At 58.5% G+C, this 27,045-nt stretch overlaps 2 protein-coding genes across 9 annotated transcripts in view; both read left to right on the top strand.

Annotated features, from left to right (window-relative positions):
* ANK1 (ankyrin 1) overlaps nt 1-17,495 on the top strand; it is a 242,434-nt gene extending 224,939 nt beyond the window's left edge. For 3 of the 8 annotated variants that reach the window (XM_061404574.1, XM_061404573.1, XM_061404577.1), the window contains 5 exons: nt 1,619-1,856; nt 6,946-7,029; nt 7,943-8,083; nt 8,326-8,459; nt 15,040-17,495. In XM_061404574.1, coding sequence (XP_061260558.1) covers nt 1,619-1,856; nt 6,946-7,029; nt 7,943-8,083; nt 8,326-8,424 — 562 coding nt within the window. In that variant the 3' untranslated portion in view covers nt 8,425-8,459; nt 15,040-17,495. Of the gene's footprint in view, nt 1-1,618; nt 1,857-5,458; nt 5,970-6,945; nt 7,030-7,942; nt 8,084-8,325; nt 8,460-15,039 lie in introns of those variants that run through there. The other 5 variants (XM_061404576.1, XM_061404579.1, XM_061404581.1 and 2 more) reach the window with 5 other exon arrangements.
* A 1,386-nt stretch (nt 17,496-18,881) lies between these two features.
* NKX6-3 (NK6 homeobox 3) lies at nt 18,882-25,144 on the top strand. The gene is made up of 3 exons (XM_061404571.1): nt 18,882-21,013; nt 23,141-23,310; nt 24,905-25,144. The coding sequence occupies exons 1-3, from the start codon at nt 20,632-20,634 to the stop codon at nt 25,142-25,144; spliced, it is 792 nt and encodes a 263-aa protein (XP_061260555.1). The 5' UTR covers nt 18,882-20,631.
* The last annotated feature ends 1,901 nt before the right edge of the window (nt 25,145-27,045 follow it).

Genomic DNA, 27,045 nt, shown 5'->3' with positions numbered 1-27,045 from the left:
CAGCTGTGTGCCAGGCCCCTGTGCAAATGCCTCCAAGCCAGGGTTGTGGCCTTAAGCAAAACACTGTCGCCACCTGCGAGACATTTGTGTTCTTGTGCAGCGGTCCCCAATCTTTTTTGGTAGCCAAGGACCAATTTCGTGGAAGACAGTTTTTCCATGAAGTGGGGGTGGCGGGGGGGATGGTTTGGGGATAATTCAAGTGCATTGCATTTATTGAGCCCTTTATTTCTATTCTGATTACATCAGCTCCATCTCAGATCATTGGGCACTGGATCCTGGAGGTGGGGGCCCGTATTCTAGGGAGGGGAAACTGACAATAAACAGATAAAGTAAATGGAATGGAAAGTAATTTTAAAAAAGAAATGCTCATTAGTGCCAAGTGCTGAAAAGAAAAAATAAAGCAGGAAAAGGGGAGGTTGGAATTACAGAGAAGGTGGCCAGGGGCACTTGAGAGTGACTTGGAGGAAAGACGTAAAGGAATTCAGGTGACAAGCCCTGTGAGCATCTGAGCAGAGGTGCCTCAGAGGCCCTGTTGGTGCAAAGGCCTCAGAGCAGAGCATGCCCACTGCACTCCAGGGACAGCGAGGAGCTGGCTGCACCTGGAGCAGGATGATCAGGGAGGTGGTGGGGCCTGACATGGCAGGCCTTGGGGTCCTAGAAGGACTGTGGTGCTTCTTGGGTGGGATGGAGAACCGTCGGAGGGTTCTGAGCAGAGATCCAAGGTGATCAGGCCACAGCCAGATGCGGCCAGGGGTAGACGCAGGGAGATGAGGTGCAGGAAAGTGACATGGACCCAGATGGTTGGCCAGGAGTAGTCATGCTCAGGATGTATTTTTGGAAGTGGAATCCCAAGGATTTGCTGGCAAATAAGATATAGTGATTGAGAGAAAGAGGGGGTGTCCCAGAGGACACAGGTGTCCTTGAGCTGACACCTGCAGGACCCAGGGTGCCGTCTGCTGCAGGGTGGGGAGACAGCTGGGGAGGAGCCCCTCGGTGAGGACTTGAGCCCGCGAGATGCCCATCAGAGACCTCCAGGCAGGTGTCAAGGAGGCCGTTGGACACACAGGCCTGCAGCTCAGGGACGAGCTGCTGGGGACCCGCCGGTGGGCTTAAAGCCACAGGTTGAATGACCTCACCTGGGAAGTGGATATAGACAGGGAGAGAGGTCTGAAAACTGAGCCTGGGCCCTTCCAGGGTCAGACGCTGGGAAAGTTAGGAGGAGACACAGAGGACACTGGGAAGGAACGGCCGGCGAGGGAGGGAGGAGCCCGCACTTGTGTTCCTGAGGCTGTGGAAGAGCCTGCTTTGAGGGGCGGGGGGGTCATCCCACCTGCTGAGCCCCGCCGTGAGGACTGTGGGATGGGAGCACCATGGGGGGCTGGACGGCGGGTGTGGGGACCCCTGATGACCAGACCATCACGGGGCCACAGAAGCACAGCCATCCACTCAGAGGACAGGCCCAGCGGCACCGGTGTCCGCGTCTCTGGACGGGGCCGATGCTGTGTGCTGGTTCACGCCCTCCCAGCCTCCAGAGGGCAGGGCAGGCTCCAGACAGGCAGGACCCCCAAGAGAGGAAGCTGGGGGTGACGGGTGTCCTCGGTCTCTTCCCGGGGGCTAGGGTGCACGACTGGGATGCGGAAGGCTCTATCGTCTCCTACCTGCAAGAGGCTGCACATGGCTCCCGGCTGGAGGAGGCCCCGCTGGGCCCACACTTATTCCAGAGAACAGTCGGTGGCTCACCAGAGCTCGAGGAGGGCCCCGGGCCTGCGGCTGAGCAGTCTGAGGTCGGCAGGGAGCAGAGACCGCCCAGCCCCCAAGAGTGGACGCAGGAGGCTGGCAGCACCGTCTCCCTCCAGGTAAAGGTGGGCGCCCTCGGGCAGGGAGGACCAGGGTCCCCGGCATCCACTTACTCGCTCAGACCCCCGCTGTGAGTGGTTTCTCTTTAAAGCCTGGGGTGGTGGCTTCTCTTTCTGTCTGCCCATCTGTCGGCCTCCGTGACCCCTCTGAGGGCAGGGAGGGGCTCTCCTTGATGGGGGTCCAGAGACTCCCAGGCACACCTATGGTGCCCCTTTCCCGCTCCCCACCGCCGGCCGCCCTTCATATGCCTAAGGTGGTCACAGGATAAGAGGGGGGCTCTGTAGTTGTTGTTCAGTCTCTCAGTCGTGTCTGACTCATTGTGACCCCATGCACTGCAGCACGCCAGGCTTCCCTGTCCTTCACTATCTCCCTCAGAGCTTGCTCAAGCTCATGTCCATTGAGTCGGTGATGCCATCCAACCATCTCATCCTCTGTCGCCCCCTTCTCCTCTTGCCTTCTATCTTTCCCAGCATCAGGGTCTTTGGATGGCTGGTTTTGTTTTCTTTTTCTGTCATGTTTTAGGAAGAAGGGCTTAGAACCCAGAGGCCCGGCCGATGGCTGATTTGGGTCTTACCCAGTCTTTGGGGCCAATAACCAGCTACTCTCCTCCAGGCCCCTGGGTCCCCTTGTGTAAATGGGGTAGAGAAAGGATTGTCGCCAGGGTTCCCTGGGGTCTCTGTGCCCATGCGGGTAGACCCCTGTGGGGACAGGCTGGGACGGCAGTGGAGGGCGGGGGTGACCCCTGCACAGGCTGTGGCCTCCACCCTCCCTTCAGTCCCCGCTACTTACTTTATTTATTCCGTTTTGTCTTGACTCCCCATTTCCTTGGACATCTGTTTCAATGTGTTTTTTGAAACCTTTTTGCATTGTGAAAAATTACAAATAGATACAAAACCGGGTAGGATAGCCTATCACCTTCCAGCACACACTTCCCCCTGACGTTATCTTGAAACTAATCCCAGATGTCTTATGATCTTGCGTGCATGCTCAGTCGCTGCAGTAATATCTGACTCTTTTCAATCCCATGGACTGTAGCCTACCAGGCTCCTGTGTCCATGGGATTCTCCAGGCAAGAATACTGGAGTGGTTTGCCATGCCCTCCTCCAGGGGATCTTCCCAACCCAGGGATCGAGCCCAGGTCTCCTGCATTGCAGGTGGATTCTTTACCGTCTGAGCCACCAGGGAAGCCCAAGAATACTGGAGTGGGTTGCCGTTCCCTCCTTCGGGGGATCTTCCCAGCCCAGGGATCCATCCCTCCTCTCTCACGTCTCCTGCATTGGCAGGCGGGTTCTTTACCACTAGTGCCACTTGGGAAGCCCGTTATGATCTTGACATAATTTTTTTAAAATAATTGTATTTATTTGTTTACTTCTGGCTGCGCTGGGTCTTCGCTGGCACGGACTTTTCTCTGGCTGCGATGAGCGGGGGCCGCTCTTCCTTGCAGTGGCGTCTCTTGTTGCTCAGCACGGGCTCCAGGCGTGTGGGCTTCAGTCGTTGCCTCTCACGGGCCCTGGAACTCGGGCCCAGTCTTTGTGGTGCCCTGGGTTTAGTTGCTCCGCGGCACGTGGAATCCTCCCGAAGCAGGGATCGAGCCTGTGCCCCCTGCACTGGCAAGTGCGTTCTTATCCACAGAGCCACCAGGGAAGTGCTTGACATCGTTTTAGTTTGTGTTTGTATGAAGCGGGAGTCACCGCTCTGTAACATGTATCGATACTTTTAGCACATGCGTAGCGTGTGCTCTGCATCTCCCTGGTCCCTCGTCTTCCACGCGCATGTGTCCTCTTCCGCCCTCCCCTTCACTGCCAGCTTCTCCCCTCGCCCCTGTCCCAGCCCGAGCCTTGCAGGTACCTCTGAGGACCCCAGGACCGGGTGGGCTCCACCATGGCCTGGGCTGCTGGCTGCCAAGAGGTGCCAGGAATTAAACAGGGTTTTATTTAGAAGCCGTCCCTGACAAGGACATGCCTCCGATGGCCGGGCTGCTGCACCCGTTTTTAACCCCAGGCCACCCTGGCATTCTTGGTGGTCAGACTGTACCCATTTCTGCCACTCCTGGTCGTGCACACTTGTCCCAAAGCACCAGGCCCACCCCCCCACCCTGGGTCTGTGCCCCCCAGACCCAGGTCTGTGCACCGCGAGTCCTGGGGACGACACCGCATAGGAGCCTGTCTGGGCTCGGCTTTGTGGGGAGGGGGAGGACTGGAGAGAAGGCAGGATCCTGGAGAAGCAAACCCTCCAGGGTCATTGTGCCCAGCTGCCTCGTTTACAGATAAGGAAACTGAGCCCCAGGAGGCCCGGTGTCAGGGTAGGGAGAGTCCCAGCCCTCCCGGTCCCAGGTCCCCGTCTAGGGTGGATGGGAGGGTGGGCGAACTGTCTCTTCACGGTCTCCTGGGGCCCCGGGGAATGATTGAGAGGCCTGTTTAAGGTGACAGCGTGCAGAGCACCTGTTGACTGGTATTTCAGTGAGCCTCAAAGCTCAGTGGGGGCTGGGGGGTGATGGTTACTGTAACTAGGGACCTTAGCCTGGAAGGCAGCCAGCCCCTCTCTTCGGCCTGGTAGGCAGCATCTGACCTTGGGCTCCTGGCCCAGGCTTGGACCCAGGGCTCCGGGGCCCCCTACATGTGCTGTGTCTGCATCCCTGGCACTCCTGTGTTGCGATGAGACAAGTCATTAACCTCTCTGTGCCTCCCCTGCCCTTGCGTGATGTGGGAACACCAGAGACACGACGGTGTTAATATAACCGAGTTGATGTGTGAAAGGGCATGCAGAGCCCCGCCTGGGCAGTGGGCTGCGTGGGGTGAGGGCCGTCACAGTCCCTAGCGGTGGGTGGGCTCACAACCCACCCCTCATCTTGACGGCTGTAGAAACCGAGGCCCGGAGGAGCGCCCCCCGCAACTCCTAGCCACCCCGCTAGGCCTCCAGCCACCCTGCGAGACCTCCGCAGGGTCAGGGTGCCAGTCCTGATTCTGGTTCTTCCTGCCATGCCCGCTGCTGCCCAGAGAGGAGCAGCCCTGTCCTGGAAACGGGACTCCTTCGAGCCTCAGCTGCTGGGCTGCCTTGAGGAGCCAGGCCTGCAGAGGCGAGTTGCAGGCGCCTGGTTCCTGGCCCTGGCGCTGCCAGCCCCGCCTGGGGAAGAGCCATGAAGGAGAGGCCCTAAATAGACACACTGGGACTCACTTGCATTTAGGATGGCTGTGCTGCCTAAGGCAGGGCAGGGGGGCCACCGAGGGCCGCGGGGCTCATGAAATCACATGGGCTCCCAAGGCCCCCGCCACCAGTGCTGGACGCCTGCGCTCCTGGGGCTGACCACTCACCCTGGGGGGGTGCTATTTTTGAAACAAACCCTGCACCCTCCAGGGTGTTAGCTGGCTCCACCCCACGAGCAAGCCAGTGGACATCCCCGTGGTCCTGGTGGTAGCCGCCTAGGACACACACCAGGAACCACATTCTGCAGACGTCTGATTTTTTTCCCAAGTCCTAAATGGGACCCTTTTCCTGGGCACAGCTAAAGCTGCCTCTGGCTGGCACAGGGGCGGGCTCTCGGTGGTGGGGGTGGGGGCAGCGTTGTTCAAAACGCCCTTTAACACGCACGTCCGGTGCCCGGGACGCACACACCTGCCGGCTTCCCTCTGGCCCTGCTGGACAGCCCGGGGCAGCTGGCTCAGGAGCTAGAATTACTGGGGCCTGACGTCAGCCAGGCCGGGGGCAGAGGCGGGCGCTCAGCCGGGCAGGCACTTGCGCGGCAGTTCCACTGTGGGGGCCCTGCAGCCTCCCGTGCACGGGGGAGAATGGAGCGGGTCCTGGGGGGCCTCCGGAGTCCCCGGGGAGAATGAGCGGCTGGCCCCGCCACCCTGGCTCCGCAGGCCCTGGAGGCCTGGGCTGGTGAGCAGTCAAGGATGTGGACCTTCGTCACCCAGCTCCTGGTCACCCTGGTGCTGCTGGGCTTCTTCCTGGTCAGCTGCCAGAACGTGGCGCACATCGTCCGGGGCTCCCTGGGCTTCATGCTCAAGCACGTCCACCAGGAGCTGGACAAGGAGCTGGGGGAGAGTGAGGGGCTGAGTGACGATGAGGAGACCATCTCCACCAGGGTGGTCCGGCGCCGGGTCCTCCTGAAGGTAACCTGGGGTAGGGGGGGCGCGGGGAGCACCAGTCCGGTTGCCCCGCAGGAAGAGAGGTCGGGCGGCCTGGCTGGGAGGCGCTGGGGATGTGCAGGCCGGAGCTGGGCGGCACTTCCCCGCCCTCCCCACCTCTCGTCCCTCACGATGGCTGAGAAGGATCCGCTCTGGGACTCAGGAGGCTGGCCCTCCTTCTGCTTCTGTCCACAACCAGCTCAGGGAGGCAGAAAGACCCCACCTCGGGGCGCGAGCGTCTGTGGCTGGGGTGTTCTTCCCCTTAAAGTGCCGTAGGAGTAGACGCCTGGCTCTCCCTCCCTCTCCCGGGAGCTCCTCCGTCAACCTGCATCATCGCTGCCCCTGTTTTCCCCATTCCGGGGCATGATGGCAGGGATCCGTCACTCAGCGCTCCCGTGAGCCTGGGCTCCCCTCCCAACCTCAGGCCCAGGGTCCCCAGGGGTGCCTGCCCCCCCACCCCCGGCCTCAACTTGGAGCAGCCACTGGAAGTCAGTCCAACTCACTTCTTGCTGAGTTGCGGTTTCCTGCCAGGGTGGGGTCTCATCAGACTCTGGCTGCTGCTGCTACTGCTAACTTATTTCCTTATTGGGCTTCCCTGATGGCTCAGTGGGTAAAGAATCCGCCTACAATGTGGGAGACCCACGTTCAATTCCTGGGTCGGGAAGATCCGCTGGAGAAGGGATAGGCTACCCACTCCAGCATTCTTGGGCTTCTCTTGTGTGGCTCAGCTGGTAAAGACTCTGCCCGCAATGCGGGAGACCCAGGTTCGATCCCTGGGTTGGGAAGATCCCCTGGAGAAGGGAACGGCTACCCACTCCAGTATGGCCTGGAGAACTCCATGGACTGAACAGTCTATGTGGCCGCAAAGACTTGGATGCGACAGAGCGACTTTCACTTCCCCTTTCTTTCCATCTCATCCCCCCTTATCCATCTTGAGTTTTCTACCTTCCTCTGATTCCAGGGGAATGAGCTTCAGAATATTCCAGGGGAGCAGGTGACAGAGGAGCATTTCACAGATGAGCAGGGCAACGTCATCACCAAGAAGGTGGGTGCAGAGTCCCCCCTGAGCTGGGCAGAGGGCTTTGAGCTCACCCTCAGCTTCTTACTACCCTAACAGCAGGGTAAGCCCGGCTCAGATGGGACGGTTCGGGTACCTGCTGCAGTTCCAGACGTGGCGGTCCTTACTTTGCCTGATACAGCCTGAGCTCAGCTGGGGCGGCTGTGTTCCAGAAGGACGGGGCCCTGTGGATACAGCCCAAACCTAGTCCTGTGACGCCTGGCCCTGAAAACAGCTGTGTCACAGCAGTGTGGGGGTCCCCATGGGGCTTCCTGAGATAAAGAGGATGTGAGAATGCATGGGGTTGGCTGCAGGTTTACACCAGGAGCCGTGATTCTGCCGGACAAGGGCTGTGCTGGCTGAGGCTGAGCGGTGTGGCTCCAGTGCACACGCTCGCTTGGAGCAGGGCCCGGTCTTTCCTTTCACATGAGAAGCTTCACACTTGTGCATGTTCTCACCTTCCCACTCCTTGCACACAGTCAGTGCAGAGCAGACAGTCATTGGCATGTTCAGATGTGTGACTAGGGAACAGACAGTCGAAGGGACAGACACGCCCTCCCCGTCGGGCTCACCGTTGTGCAGGGAAGACAGTGTAAACGTCCGTCACACACCTGCAGGCAGAATGGACCCCATGGGCTAGAGATGGAAGTCACAGCGTCAGACCCACTTGTCCCTGAGCCCCGCTGAGACCCCCACAAATTCCAGGCCTTCTGAGACTGCCCAGTGCGGGCTCCCCATCCAACCATGGGGATCAGAGGCCGCCCCTGACCTTGACCACAGGGAAGGGCACCTGGGGCCACAGCCCGCACCCACTGCACCACCCTCTGGGACCTGCCCCCTTTCAAGCTCTTCCTCGACGGCTTCCCCAAGCCCCCTCCTACCCTCCCTCTCACTTTTCCAGATCGTTCGCAAAGTCGTTCGCCAGATAGACCCGTCCGGAGCCGATGACACCCAGGAGCTTGAGGAGGTGATTTCCAAGGGGCCCCCAGAGGACCCTAGTGAGATGGAGGCGGACATTGATTCCTTTATGACTCACGCCAAGGTACTGCTGGGCCCGCGGCCTCCCAGGCCCTCACCCTTCAGAGGGCCCGGCCCGTGACCTCCGCTGCCCCCTGCGCCAGCCCGCCTGGGGCTCTCCTCTCACCTGTCTGCCGGCTCCTCCTCGAGCCTCCTGGCGCTGGTGGCCCCGCTCCCGCCGCCTCCGTAGGGTGCCTGTCCTCTCTGGCCTTCCTGCCATCTCTCTGTGTGATCTGTCCTGCCTTCTGTCTGAACTGCTGTCTCCAGGTGGAGCTGAGAGGAAGTGGCCTGCAGCCGGACCTGATAGAGGGCAGGAAGGGGGCTCAGATAGTGAAGCGGGCCAGCCTCAAAAGGGGGAAGCAGTGATCTCCAGCCCCTCTTGTGGAATGGCCTCTTTGGAGGTAACACGGACATTAGTCTTGTCTGCATGGCCCGGTATCCCGCCGCCCCCACCCCCAACCTCCGCCACGGCCGCTCATTTCGCATCCCTATCCTTCGGACAACTCCCGCCTCTCCCAGCATGAAGTGGGAGGACCAGGCATCGCTGTGGTCTCCAAGCTCAGACTCCCGCTTACTAACGGTGCCCTCTGAGCCGTTTCCTCCTTGAGAGAACTGTCACAGCCTCTGCTGACCGGTTCCTCGGGAGTGCACAAACAGACACAGGACACGAGCTTCCCTGAGTGAGGAGCACTGGGGGCATCTCCGTAGGATTGTTATCCTGGAAGCCCAGCCCATCAAGGGAGCCTGGGGTGGGCGGGGGGCAGGGCCTCGGAGGGCGCAGTGGGGTCTGCTAGCTGTGAGGTTTCGTGCACGTGCCCAGGAATATCAGGGCGAGGCCTGGAACCCAGCTGTGCCTTGAACCCGGAATCCAAGGCTTCCATCCTCCTTGGTGTTTCCTGAAGTATGTGACTCCCTGGCTTTCTAGGAAGAGGCAAAGTTAACAACAGGAGGCTTTAGGGGTGACAGAGGCTGGGGGCGGGCGGTGCCTGGGCGTGATGTGAAGTGCGGGAGGAAAGGAGGCCGTGAGGACGAGGCGAAGGCTCTCCAGTGGGCTGAGCAGTGCTGGGCCGGGGGCTTCAAGGCCAGCTTGGACCTGCGTCCGCCCTGACGGGTCCTGTACTGAGCTGCCCCGAGGCCCTTCGCTGTGCCCAGCTCGGGTCAGCTCAGTACCGGGCGCGTCGGGGTGGGAGTCGGCCGGAAGCAGGAAGCACGTGGCCCCGGCGCCCGCGCGCACAGGGTTGTTGTCACTTACACCCCCAGGGCCTGGCTCTGGGCCCGCGGCCAGCAGGCTCGCTTTCTGCACTCGGCAAAAAAAAAAAACCGCAGGGCTGCTGTCTCCCGAGCCCCCAGAAGTGCTGACTCTGGGCTTCCCTCAGCACTTGGGGAGCAGGGGCGGGGAGTCTGGCCCATCCAGTCATAGGATAAAATTAGACCTGACTTCTCAGCAGCTTAAGGAGGTCACCGCGTTAACCCCTACACTGCCAGGGTCTCAGCGGGCTGCTGGTTTAGAGCATCAGCTGTGGTCAGTCCTAGAAATACTCTAGAGGTCCAAATACTTTGAGAAAGCAGAGCGGAAGGCAGAGGACACTCTGGGCCTTATTTTGCGTAGGGCAGCAACGTTTGGCTCGGGTTCTGCTGATGTTCCTGAACAGGAGACAGGTGGCCCAGACCGCAGGCGAGGGGAAGGACGGAACCTAGACATTTTGGAAATTTTTTTCTGTAGATCTGCAAAGTTGCTGAACCCTGCCACACACACACACACACACACACACACACACACAGGAGATGCAGGTCCAAGACCATCGGGCGTGGGTGGCGGGGTGCGGAGCGGCCAGGCTACTGCCAAGGGCTGAGGCTTCTGCCAGGAAGAGGCCAGGAAAGTGTGCAGTGCCGGGACCAGCGTGGAGGAGGCTCCTGTCTGGTCCCAAGAACCCAGGGGACAGCCTGCAATGCTCTACCCCCTGAGCAAGACAGACTGCAGACAAGATGGGGAAGGGGGTGAGGGCTCTAAGTCCTTCATGCTTTGCTACCTTCCACTTGCAAGCTTGCACAGGCCCCCGGGGTTCACGGATTCCAAATAATTGCTAACTTGCACAGTTGCCTACTAGCTACAGTTCATTGTAACCCCGAAACCCAGCATGCCCAGCGCTTCCCTCCCAGGGCCTTTCAGGGATGTGCAGGGGGGTGAAGCACTGAGTCCCCTGCGGGCCTGTTCCCAGCGGAGGTCAAACAAGGTGACCGTCTCTCTGTCCCTCTTTCAGATCACACTCAGATCCAGTATCCTTTTGGTGTCTATTTTGTGTCACCTTTTTAAATTTTTTTTTCATCTTTGTGCTGTTGGTGGGTGATTTCACTGTTATAAACGGTCCTGCCTGTCTAGTGTCGCTAAGAGCAGCAGGGCTGTGATGGGCCGAGTGGAGGAAATCCGTGTGTTAGATGAGCTTCATTCAGTCATGAGTTAAAGCTCTGCAGGACAAGAGTTCAGTATTAATAATGCAACAATATCCAGTTGACCCTTGAACAACTTGGGACTTAGAGGGCACTGACCCTCCAGGCAGTTGAAAATCTCAGCACTGCTCTGTCTGCCTGAAAAAACAAAGGCTTTGATGAATGACTCACCCCCAGGGCAGGAAGCTGGAACAGTCTGGATAGAATCCTGGGCTCAAACCCTGGTTCTTTCAACTCTACGTGCTGTGATCTGTAATCCAATATGAACTTGTTCATTTAAAGATCTTGTGAAATGAAAATGCAAGTACTATATTTATTAAAAAAGAAAGCCAATGTACAAGTGGGTCCATGCAGTTCAAACCCATATTGTTCAAGGGTCAGTGGTACATTAAATATGTTGTCTTTGATCAGAAATACACAGGCTTGTGTGTTCATAGGTTGAAAAACATGTCATGACCAGAGGCTGGCAGGAACCCTGAGCAGCACTTTGCTGGGGAGCAGTGGTCCAGGCCTGGCTAATTCAGGGGTCCTGGCGACTTGAGAGAACATGCCCCCTGCAGACAATGAGAACTGACTGAGAGAGTGGAAGCTGGGCAGGGATCCAGGGTCCAGGTCTGGCTCCTCCTGCTCCTCAAGCTTCCGTCTCCCACGGGGAGGATGAAATTACTCCCTCTGAATGCGTGTCACTCCGGTGCTGTTGTTGTTTAGCCACTAAGTTGCGTCCGACTCTTTACAACCCCATGGACTATATAGCCCAGCAGGCTTCTCTGTCCATGGGATTTCCCAGGCAAGCATACTGGAGTGGGTTGCCATTTCCTTCTAGGCTTAAAAATAACCATGGTAACCATGAGGGCAACTGTGAGGAGTAAGGAGAATACAGGGTGTATCCTGGCACTCAACCAACTGCAGGTCTTATGTGCAGTGTGACCCAGGCAGGTCAGCTGACCTCTCCAAGCCTCAGGTGCCCCAGCATCTTCCCCTTGTAGGGTGGTTATGGTGACCTGTGGGTTTACGATCGGGAAAGGGTTTTCTAAATTGTCCAGTCCCAGTCCACTGATTCTCAAAGTGCCACCCACACCCCTGTGTCGCCCTCATCCGGGCGCCTGGTGACAGTGCAGACTCCCGGCCCTGCCCAGCACTACTGAGCCAGTCCTAGAGCTCAGGACTGGGGCAAGCTCCAGGGATTTTGACTCAGACTGAAGAGTGGATTAGTAGGACCCATTCTGGTTTTTCTTCCCAAATTGCCTAGAGGTCCTGCGGCACAGTTGTAGACTTGATGCCTAAAAATGAGCTGAGATGAGATGGTGACAATTGGTTCAAAGCAGGGGAACAGCTCAGAGGGCAGAACACCCCAACCCCCGGTGCCCACTTCAAGTCTGCACCTATCCCGCCTGCCCTTGGGAAGGATTTCGCATGAGTCCTGGCAGGCGGAGGAGGGAGCCTTCTAGTCGCATTGAAGCATCTAGATGATTGCTGCGAGTCAAGCCTGGTCAGTGTGCAGCAGGCAGAAGCAGCTGCTGGGTTTTGCTCTATGTCCAAGAATCAGGGTGTCAGCGCTGCCAGGGCACAGCAGGGAGCAGGCAGCCTGCGCCCTCTAGGTTAGAGGTGCCCAGCCGGGTGCTGGGCAGTGCCACGCATGGGATAGCTGTTGCTTTTTTTGTTTCCTTTTTCAAGAGACACTTTCCATTCAGACACTGTGGTTGCAAAGCCTTGTGTTAGCTCTGAGGAAAGAGTATTTTAATAGTAAATAAGTAACAGTTAGCCGCTTCAGTTGTGTCTGACTCTTTGCTACCTTGCACCACGCCCCTCTGTCCATGGGATTTCCCAGGCAAGAATACTAGAGTGGGTTGCCATTTCCTTCTCTAGGGGATCTTCTCGACCATGGGATCGAACCCAGGGCTCCTGTATTGCAGGCAGATTCTTTACTGTCTGAGCCACCAGGGAAGCCCAGGGTATTTTAATAAGTGAAAGTTAACCTATAAAGAACCCACCTGCTGATGCAGGAGACCTAAGAGACTCGGGTTCGATCACTGGGTTGGGAAGATCCCCTGGATAAAGAAATGGCCACCCACTCCGGTATTCTTGCCTGGAGAATCCCATGGACAGAGGAGCCTGGCGGGCTATAGTCCATGGGGTCGCAAAGAGTCGGACACGACTAAAGCATCTTAGCACAGCACAGTCTCCGTAGGAGGAGACAAGGAGGGCTGAGGTCATATTTTGCTTACTTTCCTCTTTTAAGTGACAGTCCACTCTCACCCCCAGCCTCCGCAGGTATGGAGCCTGGGGCTGCAGGAGAGAGGAGATACCCCCAGACGCTGGCAGGGGTGGGGGCCAGTGGCATACAGAGAGAAATGACATGAGGGAAAGCCTGACCTGCCCAGCCACTGGGAGCTGCAGGAGGCTGTTGTCTTAGCGTTTTGGGGGAGACCTTTCTGGAGGGGCACCCAGGGCAGTGGCGACCGGAGGTCCACACTCCCTGGCCACCCCTGCCGCTGCCGGCTGGTCCCAATGCCTCCTGGAGCTGAGCTCACGCAGAGACAGGAAGAGCGATTACCCCAGAATCATCCCTCTCCGCGTTGAACCTTCTCCTCTGCTCTGTGTCAGGGCCGAAGAGCGGGAGGAAGATCCCAGCTTGTCTTCCCCAGGCTCAGGACTCTGTAAGGGCTCTTATGGGCACAGCACTAGGGTAGGCACTCTGGAGCCCACGGGAAGGGTATGTACGTGCACACTCAGTCGCCTCAGTCGTGTCCGACTCTTTGCAACCCCACGGACTGTAGCCTGCCAGGCTCCTCTGTCCATGGGATTCTCCAGGCATGAACACTGGAGTGGGTTGCCATGCCCTCCTCCAGGGGGTCTCCCTGACCCAGGGATCGAACCCAAGTCTCTTACATCTCCTGCATTGGGAGGCGGGTTCTTTACCACTGGCACCACCTGTGAAGTGCCCCCCACAGGAAGAGTAAAGGCTGGCTACTCCCCTCAGAGTGTTGATACTCCAGCCAGGGAGGTCAGCAGACGAGAGACAGGACAGACAGGATGGAGCGTTTCCGGATCCTGACCATGGCGGCATCCAGTACCGTTCAGTGTCCTGAGCGCTTCCTAGATGGTTAGCTGTCCAGCATCACAAGAGTCAAACGAGCTGCATCCTCCTCATGGCCTCATTTTACAGCAAGGGAAACCGAGTCCCCGACAGCATAAGTAACTTGACTGAGACCACGCAGTAGGAAACCGGCAGAGACAGGAGCTGAGTGCAGGCAGCCTGGCTTCAGAGTTCATGCTCCTAACCTGACTGTTCGTTACATGCCAGGCAGTGACACGAGACGGGAGAGAGAAGGGGAGCTAGAGCTTTCGGGAGGGCTTCCTGGAGGAGAGGGCTGGAGGGCAAGGGGCCGAACTTCAGCCGAGAGGAGGGTGGATGGCGTCCTTGATGGAGGAGCCGAGGTCAAAGGCAGGCAGCAGTGGGCATGGGGTTTTGGACTCCGAGGAGGTGGCTTCACTAACAGGGACACGGGCCGTGGTGGAGGGGTCCCTTCCAGGGCGACAGCTTGCTCACGCCATAGCAGCAGCAGGCCTGGCTTTTCGGTCTGGCAAGGAGCTTAAGCCTGCTCTCCATCCCTGGGGAGCCACTCAGGGCTGAGTTCTCCTTGGTCACCTCCAGTCTCCTCCCCAACCCTGGCTCCTGTAGGACCCACGACGAGCTCCCTGCCTGGAGACAGCTGTGCCTCAGATGAGTTTCTGCCTTTCTGTATCACTTCTGGCCCCGCTTAGGAGGCTGTCAGCTCTTCTTCATGTTAAATTCCTACAGATAGAACCCCAGGTGGCCGATCTTGCAAACTTGGAGTTTTACCCACCCCCCCAGGCTGGAAGACGTGGCCCCATGGGGTGGCAGGCATGCCATGTGGCTGTGACTTGTAGGCTGCAGAGTCAACTTCACTCGGCTGGCACAGCTGCCGTCTTCCAGCCTGATACACCTCGTCTCCTGGGGAGAAAGCCTCTGGTTTTCAAAGACCTCTTGGCCCTAGTCGAGGCTGTCCATCTACAAGACACGGGGAGAGGAGCCAGAGGCTGCTGATAGTAAGAGTCATGGACAGAACCGAAGTGGCACTGAGGTCCCTTGAGGCCATGAGCTCCCAAGGCCATGCCCACTCCGTGCAGGCTGGCACACAGGAGACACCTGTGCCTGTTGGCTGGACTGAACTGAACAAGCCGGGGCGGTGCCACCTAGCCCGGCCCCTCTCCTGGGGGCTGGGTACACGGGGGGCCTCTCCCCAGGTGACCATGCCGTCCAGGGAACTCATCTGAGGGCATGAAGCTAGTGGCAGCCTCTGGGTCCGGGAGTCGGCCTGTCGGGGTTTCAGGAAGGTCCTCGCGGGGTTCAGCACCTTGCAGCTCCTGCCTTGCTTGGGGAGGCCGCTTTTTCTGATTCACTCCTGCCTGGGGGCCACCAGCGCAAAAGCTCAGGATGGCGGTTTTTTTTTTTTTTTTGCTGGGGTTGCACTTCTTCTAAGTGACTCCTTCTCTCTGTGTGTCCCCCAGGATCACACCTCGACACCCAACCCTTGAACTTCACATACTCTGCCACGCACCCAGGAGGAGAGCTGGCCCGGAGGCCCCGCGCACGCGTCCCTGGAGGCTGACGGCATGACCTCTGTAAGGGACTTCCTTTAGTCACCTATTCGCATGAATGACTGTAGACGCATGACCTACAGTCTTCAATCCTGCCTCTAGCCACGGTGGATCTCTGTGGGGAATGTGGACGGAAGCAGCCAGAGGGGGTGTGCAGAGAGAGAGAGGGACGCAAAACACGCGCAGGAGAGCGCCAAGGCAACAGCAACACAAGGGCTCTTTTGTGGCTGGGATGAGATATTTTTTAAATCATTTCAATTTTGGCTTGTTACAGGGTACTTTTTTTTTTTTCCCCCAACCTCATTCTGTAGGAAATCCATGTGAGCTTCCTGGAAAGGGGGGGAAAAAATGAGCTTCCTGAAAAGGGAAAAAAAAGAAAACTAGACATGAAATCAGTTCCACACCATTAATCCCTTGCCCTCATCTGCCAGCCTTGCGCACCCACACACCTCCATGCTCCATGTGTGACCATCCTTGCCCGTGGACCGAACCTTCCAGAACCTTCCAGAATGTGCTACACGGCATCAGGAAACACACACACGCCCGCACATGTACACCTCTCCCCTCTGCTCAGTATACACACAGATTTTACTGTGATGTCCGAGGCTGTATAGACTCTCCTGTGGATAAACTGGAATTTTTTTTATGTTGTCTCTCTCTCTCTCTCTCTCCTCGCCAGTATTAATCATCTTCCAATGGAAAATCATTACCTTCAGAATGCATTCGGGGGTTCCTTGTGTCAGGGACTTAAGAATCTGAGGCGAGGACCCCCCAGGCTTAGCTGCAGGGCTCCAAGGGAGCCAGCGCCCCATCCCGAAGGGTCTTTGCTCTCAGCTGGGGGAGGGCCGATGGCTGTCCCAGGATTGCACCAGCATGTTCAATAGAGAAGAGGTTTTCTATACCTTCAAGCACTTATATCCTAGTCTGTGTTCAAAGTGTAAACTGTACAGTAATCAAGCCTTGTGTATATGAAAACAATAAATACTATGCAAACCAATAGAAACACTTTAGCAGTATGTACAGAGCACTCACAAACAGCTCAGCTCCTGAGGACTTCTCCAGGCTGCGGGAGAAGGAACTCCACAGCCTGTCTTTCAGTAAGAGAGGAAGGAAGGGCATAGGGCTAGCGAATACGGACCTGCCCAGTTCTTAGGCCACCCGAGGTCTCCCGGAGCGAACTTGGTGCTGTAAGTCCAGGCAGCCTGTGGGATGGGGCGGGGGGGGGGGGGGTGGCCTGGGCTGGGCAGTCAAGGTGCCCCCGCCCCCCGCCCCCCGCCTCCTGGAGACGCAGAGCAGGGGGCGCGGGCGGAGCACAGGGGGACAGATGGCTGACCACCTGGAGGCCCCAGCCAGGAAGGAGACCCTCCCGGCCCAGGGCGCCCCCGCCGTCAGGGCAGGAAGGAGACGAAGTTCCTCGCCTCGGTGCCATCAGGGAAGAGCCTTAAAGTTACACCAGAGCCCCCCACCCCGACCCCCGGCAGAGGGAGGCCCGAATCAGCACAACGCGCCCGCCCCGCGGCGCCCTCCAGGCCCGGAGAGAGACTGCAGGCTCTTCTCGCCCGCCCAAGGGCCACACTGTGTGTGGATGTCCGGCCCCCGTCCTCCCCGCCGCTCTGCCGAGGTGTCCTCCGAACACATCCGAACCTTCCAAGTAGCACAGAAGCTCCCTCGACGGCAGAGCGCGACCCCCACCCCCCAGCGCCCCCGGCCCCGGCCGGCCCCAGAGCACACGTGTTCCCGTGGGTCCAGGCGGGGTCGGGGTCGGCCAGGCCTCCAAGGGGCGCGCGGGGAGAGGGAGCCCCCCCCAGCGCGCGGGGCGGCGCGCAGAGCATCCTCGCCGCCGCCAGCCTGACCCGTCGCCCGGCCCCGGCGCCCCCCACCCCTCCAGCGCCCCCGGCCGGCTGGACTCGCTGAAGGCCAAGGAAGACAGGTGCAGGGCCGCCTCCCGCCGCCATCGGCCCCGCCTTGCCCCGGCGCCCCGACCCGGTAGCCCCCGTAGAGCCCCGGCCCCGGCTGCGCTTTGGCCCCTCGCTCTGTCTGGCTTGGCTGCTTGGCCCGCCGGCCCCGGCCCTCGGCGGCATGCCGCGTCGCTGCTAGTAGGAGCTTGTAGGGGAGGGGTTTGGGGTCGCCACACGATGCCTAGAGAATGCTGCAGTCTGCACCTTAGACGCTTTTTAGAAGTTTTGAAATTACCTTGATTTTTTTAAATTGTTATGAAAATGATTCTTTTCTTGACTCTCCCACACGGCTCTGTTCTCTGGAGGAAATTTCCCCCCTACCCATCCTTCTCTGATGTATAGACCATTCTCCCTACACCAGCTGAACAAATGTCAAAATTAATAAAGAAATCGATTCATGGCACAGGCGCCCTCTCTCCTTCCGGCTCATCTTTAGGGAGTTGGGGGTGGGGGGGAGCGGGGCTGGAGGAGTCTGGGGGTGATCAGTCTGCAGGAAGGCTTTCACCCCACCTGCCCACCTTCTGGGAACATGGGCAGCCCCTTAATCAGGACCACCCATTCTGGGAGAGGCCCCTCACCCCCCAGATGGTAGAGCACATTGCTGTCCCACCCCATAAGGACCATGTGATGGGGGCAAATCCAAGATGTTTGGAGGGGGCAGCTGCTGCTGCTGTTGCTAAGTCGCTTCAGTCATGTCCGACTCTGCACGACCCCATAGACGGCAGCCCAGCAGGCTCCCCTGTCCCTGGGATTCTCCAGGCAAGAACACTGGAGTGGGTTGCCATTTCCTTCTCCAATGCATGCAAGTGAAAAGTGAAAGTGAAGTCGCTCAGTCGTGTCCAACTCTTAGTGACCCCATGGACTGCAGCCCACCAGGCTCCTCCATCCGTGGAATTTTCCAGGCAAGAGTACTGGAGTGGGGTGCCATTGCCTTCTCCGTGGAGGGGGCAGAGGGAACCACAAAGAGCAAGGTAGGTGGGTAAGCCCACAGCAGGCATACATTTCAGGGAGACCCCCAGCGCTCCCTGTGAAGGTGCCTCATCCTTGCACTCAGTGCCAAAGTTCAAGAACTTCCAACAAAATGGCTCTGATTTCCTAACACTTCCTGCAAGGCTAGCCACCAAGCTGGCCTCAGTTTTCTCATCCATCAAATGGAGGAAGGGATCAAGCAAGTAGTAAAGTCTCTTCAGTCTGTCATCCTGGGATCACTGAACACAAATGCCCTTGTCGACCTTGGAGTGAAATAAGAAATTATTTACTCTGGCTTCTCCTCCTAAGTTTGCATCATTGGTGGGGGAGCCAAGTCACAGTCATAGGGTCTTAGGAGTGCCCCCAGCCTCAGCCTGATTCTGAAGCGTCTCTCTCAGTATCCAGGCCAAGCGGCCAACCGTGCTGTGCACCACCATCACCCAGAGGGATTTTAAGACACAGGTTCAGAATCACAACTGCCAGGGTGGGTTCTGGCAGCCACGTGGGGAACTGGAATATGGCTTCCCAAAGGGTGGTGATGGACAGCTTTGTAGCCCAGCCAATTCAGATGGATAAAAAAACCTTTTCTCTTGTGTTTAATCCAAACTTCCAGAAAAACAAGGTCCACAGCCTTTGTGAGGTCTTTTTTGTGTTTAACCTGAGTCACTTGCATGACAGGGTCACACCCAGTTCTAGCCTGAGCAGATAACAGAAGTGTGGGCAGAACCGGCTCTCTGTGAAAGGGGAGCCATTCTTACAACCTGGGCCCTGGGCCTCCTGCTGAAAACCCAGGAGCAGGCTCGTCTCTGCCTGGCAAAGGGCGACCGTGGGCCAGAAAGAAAGGGCTCTGGGACTGCCAGGCAGAGAAGAGACACAAGTCCATCTGTCTGGCAGCCACTATGTTCCCTGTCGTGTTGCATGTCCAAACCAGTGACATGCTGATGGGCATTTCAAAAGAAACTACAGACGGGGAGAGAGTGGAAGAGAGGTTCAAGAGGGAAGGGACGTAGGTATACCTATGACTGATGTTGGCGTTTGGCAAAAACCAGCACAATATTGTCCCTGGAGAAGGAAATGGCAACCCACTCCAGTATTCTTGCCTGGAGAATTCCATGGACAGAGGACCCTGATGGGCTACAGTCCATGGGGTAACAAAGAGTTGTACACGACTAAGCGACTAACGCTGCAGCACAATATTGTAGAGCAATTATCCATCGATTAAAAATAAACAAATTTAATTATTAAAAAAAGAAAGAAAGAAAAATAAACTGCAGGAAACTATGCTGTTTCATGCAGAAATGATTCAAGTTACTTACTGTGTTTTCCCTATTTGTAAAACAAGAAAGCGGCCCTGGTGGAGCCTTGTATGTTGTAAAAATTTATTAGGAAAAAAAAAAAAAGGCATATGGGTGCCCTGTGATTCAATCTCGTCTCACCCATCAAATATTTACTGAGCACCAACCAAAAGCTGGCACAGGCACCCATCACTGAATCAATGGCCATCTCAAGCCATCAACCCATCCAACCCAGGTGCCAAGCCAGGCAGAACATGGCAGAAGCACAAATAAGTCCTTGGAGGCGGAAGGGAGGACAGAGGGGATCAGGGAGAGCCAGAGGTGGAGCCAGAGCCTGGGGAGCACCCAGCCAGAACCCTCAGAGGGGTCCCACTCCCACCCCCGGCCCAGCCTGCCTGGCAGGCTCCCACCTCAGGCTCTCAGGCCCCAAAGCCCAGCCTCCCCACTTACCCATCCCAGCACGGAGAAGGAGGGGCAAGCCTCCGTGTCCACTCTGTACACTCTCCCAAGAAGCCTGGGCATCTGCTCAGAAAGCGGCCTGGGCACCTCAGGGTAGCATCTCCCGAGACCACAAGGGAGGAGCTGTGCCCTCCAGCTGTCCCAGAGGCAGCCCCCCAGATACCCACTTTTTCCTAGATGCTCACTTGAACCAGGAGTGGGTAGACCTTCTCGGAATGAACAGAGGTTCCTAAGTGCTCACTCTTTCTCTTTCTGTCTCTCTCTCTCTCTCTCTCTCTGTCACATACACACACACACACACACACACACACACACACAGAGGTTGATTTTACAGTCAATCTTTCAAAGTGCAATTTGTCTAGGAAAAGCCAATGTGAGGCCCGAGAGGGTTTCCACCAATGGCGAGGCGACTCCGGCAGCTCAGCCAGTCTCGGGTCTGTATTCTAATGGGCCCCATCTTTATCAGGGAAATGTTGCTTCTCTGAACTGGAAACTTCTCATGGAGGGTCCCCAGACTCTGAGGCAGAGAAGGGGCCTGAGCTGAGGCGTGGGGAGCCGCCTCTCCCCAGGCAGGGGGAGACAGCAGGGGTGCTGGGGAAGGGGTGGGGGCTGGCACCTGCCTGGGGACACCTGACTTCCCGTGTCTGACGTGGTCGGGGACCCGGACAAGGACTGGGCTGGACACCTCGGGGTGAGGCCGGCCCGGGGCTTGAGCCGATTTGACCCTCGGGAGCTGCCATGGGGTTCTGGGCTGGACCTCAGGGGCTCTAGGAACCCGGATTTGGGGTTCCGGCCTCCCCTTGGCCTGCTGTGGGGGGGCCATGGAGTCCAACCTGCAGGGCCCCTTCCTGCTGAACAACACACCGCTGGCCCAGTTCTCGGAGATGAAGGCACCTGTGTGCCAGTACTCCATGCAGAACTCCTTCTACAAGCTCAGCCCCCCGGGCTTGGGTCCCCAGCTGCCGGCCGGGACCCCCCACGGCATCACGGACATCCTGAGCAGGCCCGTGGCCGCGCCCAACAGCAGCCTCCTGCCCGGCTACCCCCACGTGGCCGGCTTCGGTGGCCTCGGCTCCCAGGGGGTCTACTATGGCCCCCAGGTGGGGAGCTTCTCCAAGGCGGGGAGCGAATACCCCACCCGGACCCGGAACTGCTGGGCGGACGCGGGCCAGGACTGGCGAGGCGGGCGGCAGTGCGGCAGCAGTGAGTACCGGGAGGAGGGGGGAGCGGACGCTCATGGGGGGCGCAGGTGGGGGCGGGGGGTTCCCCTGGCAGCCTTTGGACTGCCTGAGGCAGACCCTGGGTCTGTCCCTCCACCCGGGACGGCGTAGGGTTCTCCCCTCCCCCTCCCGCCCTGGCTTTGCCTGGATGGGCATCTTGACCCCTGCCCCCACCCCTTTTACCAGCCGCCTTCCTGGGGACCCTGGGGTCCAGAGAGGACCACACAGCCCACCCCATCCTTTGTAAGGTCCTATTCACCTTACTTCTCTTACCCAGAGCCGTGTCACCACTTCACTCCAGTGAAGAGAATTCCCCCCTCATCACCTTCGCAGAGTCCCCCCACGCCCCAGCAGCACTCAGGGACATGAATGTACCCCGACCCCACCTGGGTCATGCCCCGATCCCGGGGGGCCGGTTCCCTCCTGGGGGTGTGTAGGTTCAGGTCAACAGCAGCAGCCAGGCCGCCCAGCCTCCAGGAGGCGCTGCTGAGCCCCATCCCAATGGGCCCTCCTTGTTGGTGGGGGGCCCCTCACCCACCCTTCCCCAGACTGTGGCTTTCAGAGAGTTGGTGCGGGGCCTCAGGCTGACAGTCGGGGCCTCAGGCTGACATTCGGGGCCTGGGGGAGGTGGCGGGTCGTGCAGAGGCAGGGAGACCTCCCCCGGGAGGCACAGGGGGGTGACCGTGGCTGTCAGAACCACCCCCGGGCCGCATTAGGCAGAGGCAGAGGGGGCGTCCACTTCTGTCCCCCTTCGGAGGGCCTGCACTGCAGCGGGGGCTTGGGGCGGCCCAGGAAAGCCTGGAGCACGCCTGCCTCCCACCTCTGTGGCCTGAAACACAATGAGGCCCACAGGGGGCCTATCTTACAGCTGGTTTGGGGGTGCTTTACCCTCCCCTCCATGTCCCCCTTTGCACACACAGCCCCCTCTCTGCACCCTGCCCTTCAACCCCAAAAGCACACACACACAGCAAAGCATCTGAGAGTCAGGGGCTGGATTCACTCAAGGGGAGGGGACCAAAGTGACAGTCTCTCCAGGGGTCTCCTCTCCTGTCTCTGCCTCGGTTTCCTCACCTGTGACCCGAGGACATGGGATGTGGGGGTCAGACGATGCTGAACGAGGCCCAGCATATGAACCTTCTGCTTCCCCGGGGCTCATCCACACTCTCCTCCCCTGCCCTCCCCACACCAAGCTCCTGAGAGGCTGCCCTGGATGGGCAGGGGTCACTTCTCCCACCTGCCTCCCACGCTTGTTTGGGTATTTTAAAAAATTTATTTTTAATTGGGGGGTAACTGCCTTACACTGTTGTGTTGGTTTCTGCCGTACAACAATGTGAATCAGCCATAAGTATGTATGTGTGTGTGTGTGTATATATGTGTATATATATATATATATATATAATCTCCCCCCTTAAGCCTCCCTCCCACCTCCACACCCCATCCTACCCCTCTAGGTAGTCACGGAGCAGAACGCCCTGTGTCTGAGACAGTATCACTGAAGCATATATATTGTCACACGTTAAACAGAGAGCTGGCAGGAAGCTCTCCAGTCCTGTATGACACAGGACTCAGTTCTTGAGCCCTTGCCTCCAGACTCTCCGGTGGGGTGGAAGCCTCATGGCTCCCAGGCCTGGGGAGCAGGCAGTCACTTGGAGCTTAAGGCTCTGGTTTTCCCAGAAACCTGGAAAACGGTTTGCTCTTTCAAGAGCAAGAAAGTGGAGGAGTTCCCAGGCCCCCGGGGTCCTGATCATTGGTAGAGGCATCAAATCTGTTTCTCGGTGACCTGAAGGGACATCCCAGAGACCCAGAGGAGGCTTCTCCTGCCCCTTAGTAGGGCGGCATCACTGAGTAGCAAGGATGTTCCATGGGGAGACACAGTTCTAAGCACCCTCTGGCCGCAGTTAGCTACAGCTTGGGGGCAGGTGCCCTTGCGGTCCCTGCCCACCTAGACAAGGCAGAAGCAGGCTGCTCAGGTGAGAGGGGCCCCAATGACCCCGCAACCTCAGCAGCTTCTATGTAGGGGTGCTCACCCTGTGGGGCAGGCAGGGCAGGGCAGGGCTGGGACTCCCTCACACTCAACGCAGTAAGGGCACACTTCCTTCCTCCCCCCCAGCTCCGGACCCCCTGGGCGACAGCATCCACAAGAAAAAGCACACCCGGCCCACCTTCACGGGCCACCAGATCTTCGCCCTGGAGAAGACCTTCGAGCAGACCAAGTACTTGGCTGGCCCCGAGAGGGCGCGGCTGGCGTACTCGCTGGGGATGACTGAGTCGCAGGTCAAGGTGAGTCCGGGCGGGTGAAGAGGCTGTCTGTGTGGCAGTGAGGAGCCCACCGGGACGGGGCGCCACTGCCTGGCAGGGAGGCAGCCCCATGCTCGTGGCAACTACAGCTCAGTGGAAGGCTGTCCAGGTGTGTGGGCACTGCCTGCCCACCCAACCCTGGAGACGGCAACAGTGACCATCACCCCGATGGCTGTCGTCCGTGGCACCCTCTTCTGAGAGCCGGATGTGTAACTGCCCATTTAAACCTCACAGCAACTTTGTGTGTGTGCGCAGTGCAGGAGCGCAATGGTGGGGTCTTATTACCCAACTTGAAAGTGAAAAGTGAACATGTTAATGGTTCAGTCAAGTCCAACTCTTTGCAACCCCATGGATTATAACCTCTGTTCACGGGATTCTCCAGGCAAGAATACTGGAGTGGGTTGCCATTCCCTTCTCCAGGGGATCTTTCCAACCCAGGGATCAAACCAAGGTCTCCCGCATTGCGGGCAGATTCTTTTTTTTTTTTTTTTAAATGTATTTACTTTTTAATTGAAGGATACTTGGTTGACAACAGGCAGATTCTTTACTGTCTGAGCCACCCACCGACTCAGCCAAGTTTTTTGCCCAAGGTAACTGGCTAGTAAGTGTTGGGAGTCAAACCTGGATTACAGGACTCCAACCCCATGCCTTCCCCAGCCCCTGCAGGGCCAAGGCCTGAAACTTCAAGAGCTGATGGCAGCCTCTGGGCCAGATTAGCACTCACTTCAGGCTTGTTCCGTTAGGCAGCCTTGGCCTTGGTTCACCACCAATATAAAATAAATTTAAAGAACTTGAAAGTGAATATAACTCCTCCCCACAACTGCCCATGAACCTCACTGCCCAGGTGGAGGCAAGGCTCAGCGGGGGTACCCCTCCCACTGCACACCTCCCACTTGAAAGTGGGTATGCAGGCTCCTGGGGCAACCCTGGCAACTCTGAGGCTCACTGTGCCCTGAGGGGCTTCGGGTCGGGGCACCATCTCCCGCTAGCTCTGAGCTGTGCTGGAACTGCCTGGATCTGTGACAAGGTGATGGGATTGAGTGGAGTGGGAGGTACAGGGGCAGCTGGGGACCTGGTCCGGGCTCCCCCAGGGCCCCCAAACCACCCTCATCCCCCGTCCTCCGTGCCCCCATACCCTCTCCCTCCGCAGCCTTCTCTGCCCAATACTAACTTGGCTGGAGAGGAAGCGCCCTCTCCACATGGCTCTGTTTCTTTGGGTCCTTTCTGCAGGGTTCTATCCCCAGCAGTAAGCATATGTTAGTTTTATTGTTGGAGAAATTATTCATTAAGTTCACTGCACGTCTAGGAGGTTAAAAGCCTTTCAGCCCCTTCCACCCCAATACCCAGATGGCAAAGGAGAAGATGTATACCACACGGAAGGGTTACAGGGAAGCCGAAAAAGCTGCTGCACTCAGCTTTTATTTTATTGCCCTCTTCCAAAAAACAAACAAAACAAAACAAACCAACCTGGTCCATTGCTGAACCTAGTCCAGGATGCAGAGTGCTTGCCGCCGCGGGGAGCCGCCGGCCCCAGAGGGGCGTGCGCGCGCCAGCGTCAGAGCCCCTGTCGTCCCAGGTGTGGTTCCAGAACCGGAGGACCAAGTGGCGGAAGAAGAGCGCCCTGGAGCCCTCTTCGTCCACGCCCCGGGCCCCGGGCAGCGCGGGCGCGGGCGGGGAGCGCGCGGCCTCGGAGACCGAGGACGACGAGTACAACAAGCCCCTGGACCCCGACTCGGACGACGAGAAGATCCGGCTGCTGCTGCGCAAGCATCGCGCCGCCTTCTCGGTGCTCGGCCTGGGTGCCCACGGCGTCTGACCTCGCCCGCCCGCCGCCTCCGGGGTCCCCGCGGTCCCCGCGCGGGCTAACGGGGGCTGCGGGGGGGCAGGGAGGAGGAGGCGGAGGGGTCGGGGAGGGGAGGAGGAGGAGGGAGAGGAGCTGGAGACGGCGAGGAAGAAGGAGGGGGAGGAAAGGCCAGCCTCCCGGGGGGTGCGTGCTTAGTGTGGGCTGCTCAGTCGTGTCCGACTCTTGGCCACCCCATGGACTGTAGCCCTCCAGGCACCTCTGTCCATGGGGGCTCTCCAGGCACGAATCTGGAGTGGGTTTCCCTGCCCTCCTCCAGGTAGGGGGCGCAGGGAAGGAGCCAAGAGGGAGACACGAGCCTGGCCCCTCCGCCCTCTTGGCCTCTGTGGGCACAGGCCTGGCCTTGCCAGCTCTGCAGACTCTACGAGTACAGGTGGATGAGAATGATCAAGCTCTGCAGCCAGCACACTGGCCACGGGGTCCCAGACACGCCACCGTGGTAGCTGGGGTGGAGAGGGCCCGCCTTCCCTCCCTGGCTCAGTCAGGGGTCTCCCTCTAGGCTGATTAGAGGAGCGGGCAAGTCCAGGGCCTCTCCCCAGACCCTGGCACAAGAAGCATCCCACCTTAGAGGCAACAGCTAAATGCTGAACCCCTGGAGGGTTGGACCCCCCCTCCACCAGGGGCGGGGAAATGGGTTCTAGCCAAGAAGGAACACCCCCACACCCCAACTTAAGGATCACACCCCTGGAGGGAGCTGTCCTCCTGCCATCCTTTCTCCACCTTGCCCTCAGAGGGCATCCCCCCCCTCCGACCTCTACCCAGGACAGGAGGAGATTAGAAGCCCCACGGGCTGGGAAAGAGGAAGGTTGTGGACAGAAGCAGAGAAAACAGGAGAGACGCCTGGCAGCAATGCTGCGTCTTGGAGCCTCCCACTGGGCGGCCCTCGGGGCCAGAGCAAGGACGGGACCCCTGGAGAGAGAGGAGCATCCTTCTTGGGGGAACACTTGGGGCCGGAAGGGACCTCGGAACCCCTTCTCCTCCGGTGGGGTACCCCCACAGGAGAGGAGAGGACGGCACCCGGGGCTTGCATGGAACCCACGACCCTCACTTTCCTGGGATGCCCTGCGGCAGGGTCTTGGAATGGGTGCTGCAGAGGGGGCCGCTGCCCACCAGGCGGGAGGGGCTGGGGCTTTGGGAGGGGGAGGGGTGGCCTTAGAGGCATGCAGCCGCAAAAGGGACCAAGAGTTGGCCCATCTTCCCTGGCTTTTAAAATATAAAAAGTAAAAATAAAAGTCCCAGAACCCTCCCCAAGACTCATGTGTTTCCGTGAAACTGGCTGTGGGGGTCCCAGATGTGCTGGCTGGGGTGGGGGTGGGGGGTCCCTCCGGATGACAGCATCTCTGCTTACAGAGTCAGGGAATCTGCAGGGCATTGGGCAATTTGAAGTCTAGCTAGTATAGGCCAGACAACATGGTGAGAGAGAAACCCAAGGGCGTTTAGCGGGGTCCCTGACCCCCAAGAGTCCTCCCAGGAGTTCCCCCAGGAATTTCCTCCTGGGGGAACCTATCTGTGGGGAATGAGGTACCTTAAGGAAAAGATCCTAGAGCAGAGAAGAGCAGCACAGACCCCACTGAACACCAACAACTCCTCCCACGTGGAAGGCCCCAACTGTCTCCCATGACCCCACCAGAAACCTGGGATGGGAAAACAGACACCCAGGAAGTCCCCAGACCAAGTCCCGGAAGTGGGCGGGGCCACGTGAGCTGATGCCGCTCACAGCCTCTTGCAAAACCTCCTGCAAAAGCAGAGGTGAGAGGAGACGTGCTTTCAGCACCTTCCAGCTGTAACCACCTGTGCCAACAGCAGCAAGGCCTCCAAGCTATAAGCAGCCTGCCCTCCTCTGCTGTCCCAGCAAG

Source organism: Bos javanicus, chromosome 27 (assembly GCF_032452875.1).
Source record: "Bos javanicus breed banteng chromosome 27, ARS-OSU_banteng_1.0, whole genome shotgun sequence".
NCBI classification, from domain to species: Eukaryota; Metazoa; Chordata; class Mammalia; order Artiodactyla; family Bovidae; genus Bos; species Bos javanicus.
This window is presented reverse-complemented; position numbering and strand designations above follow the sequence as displayed.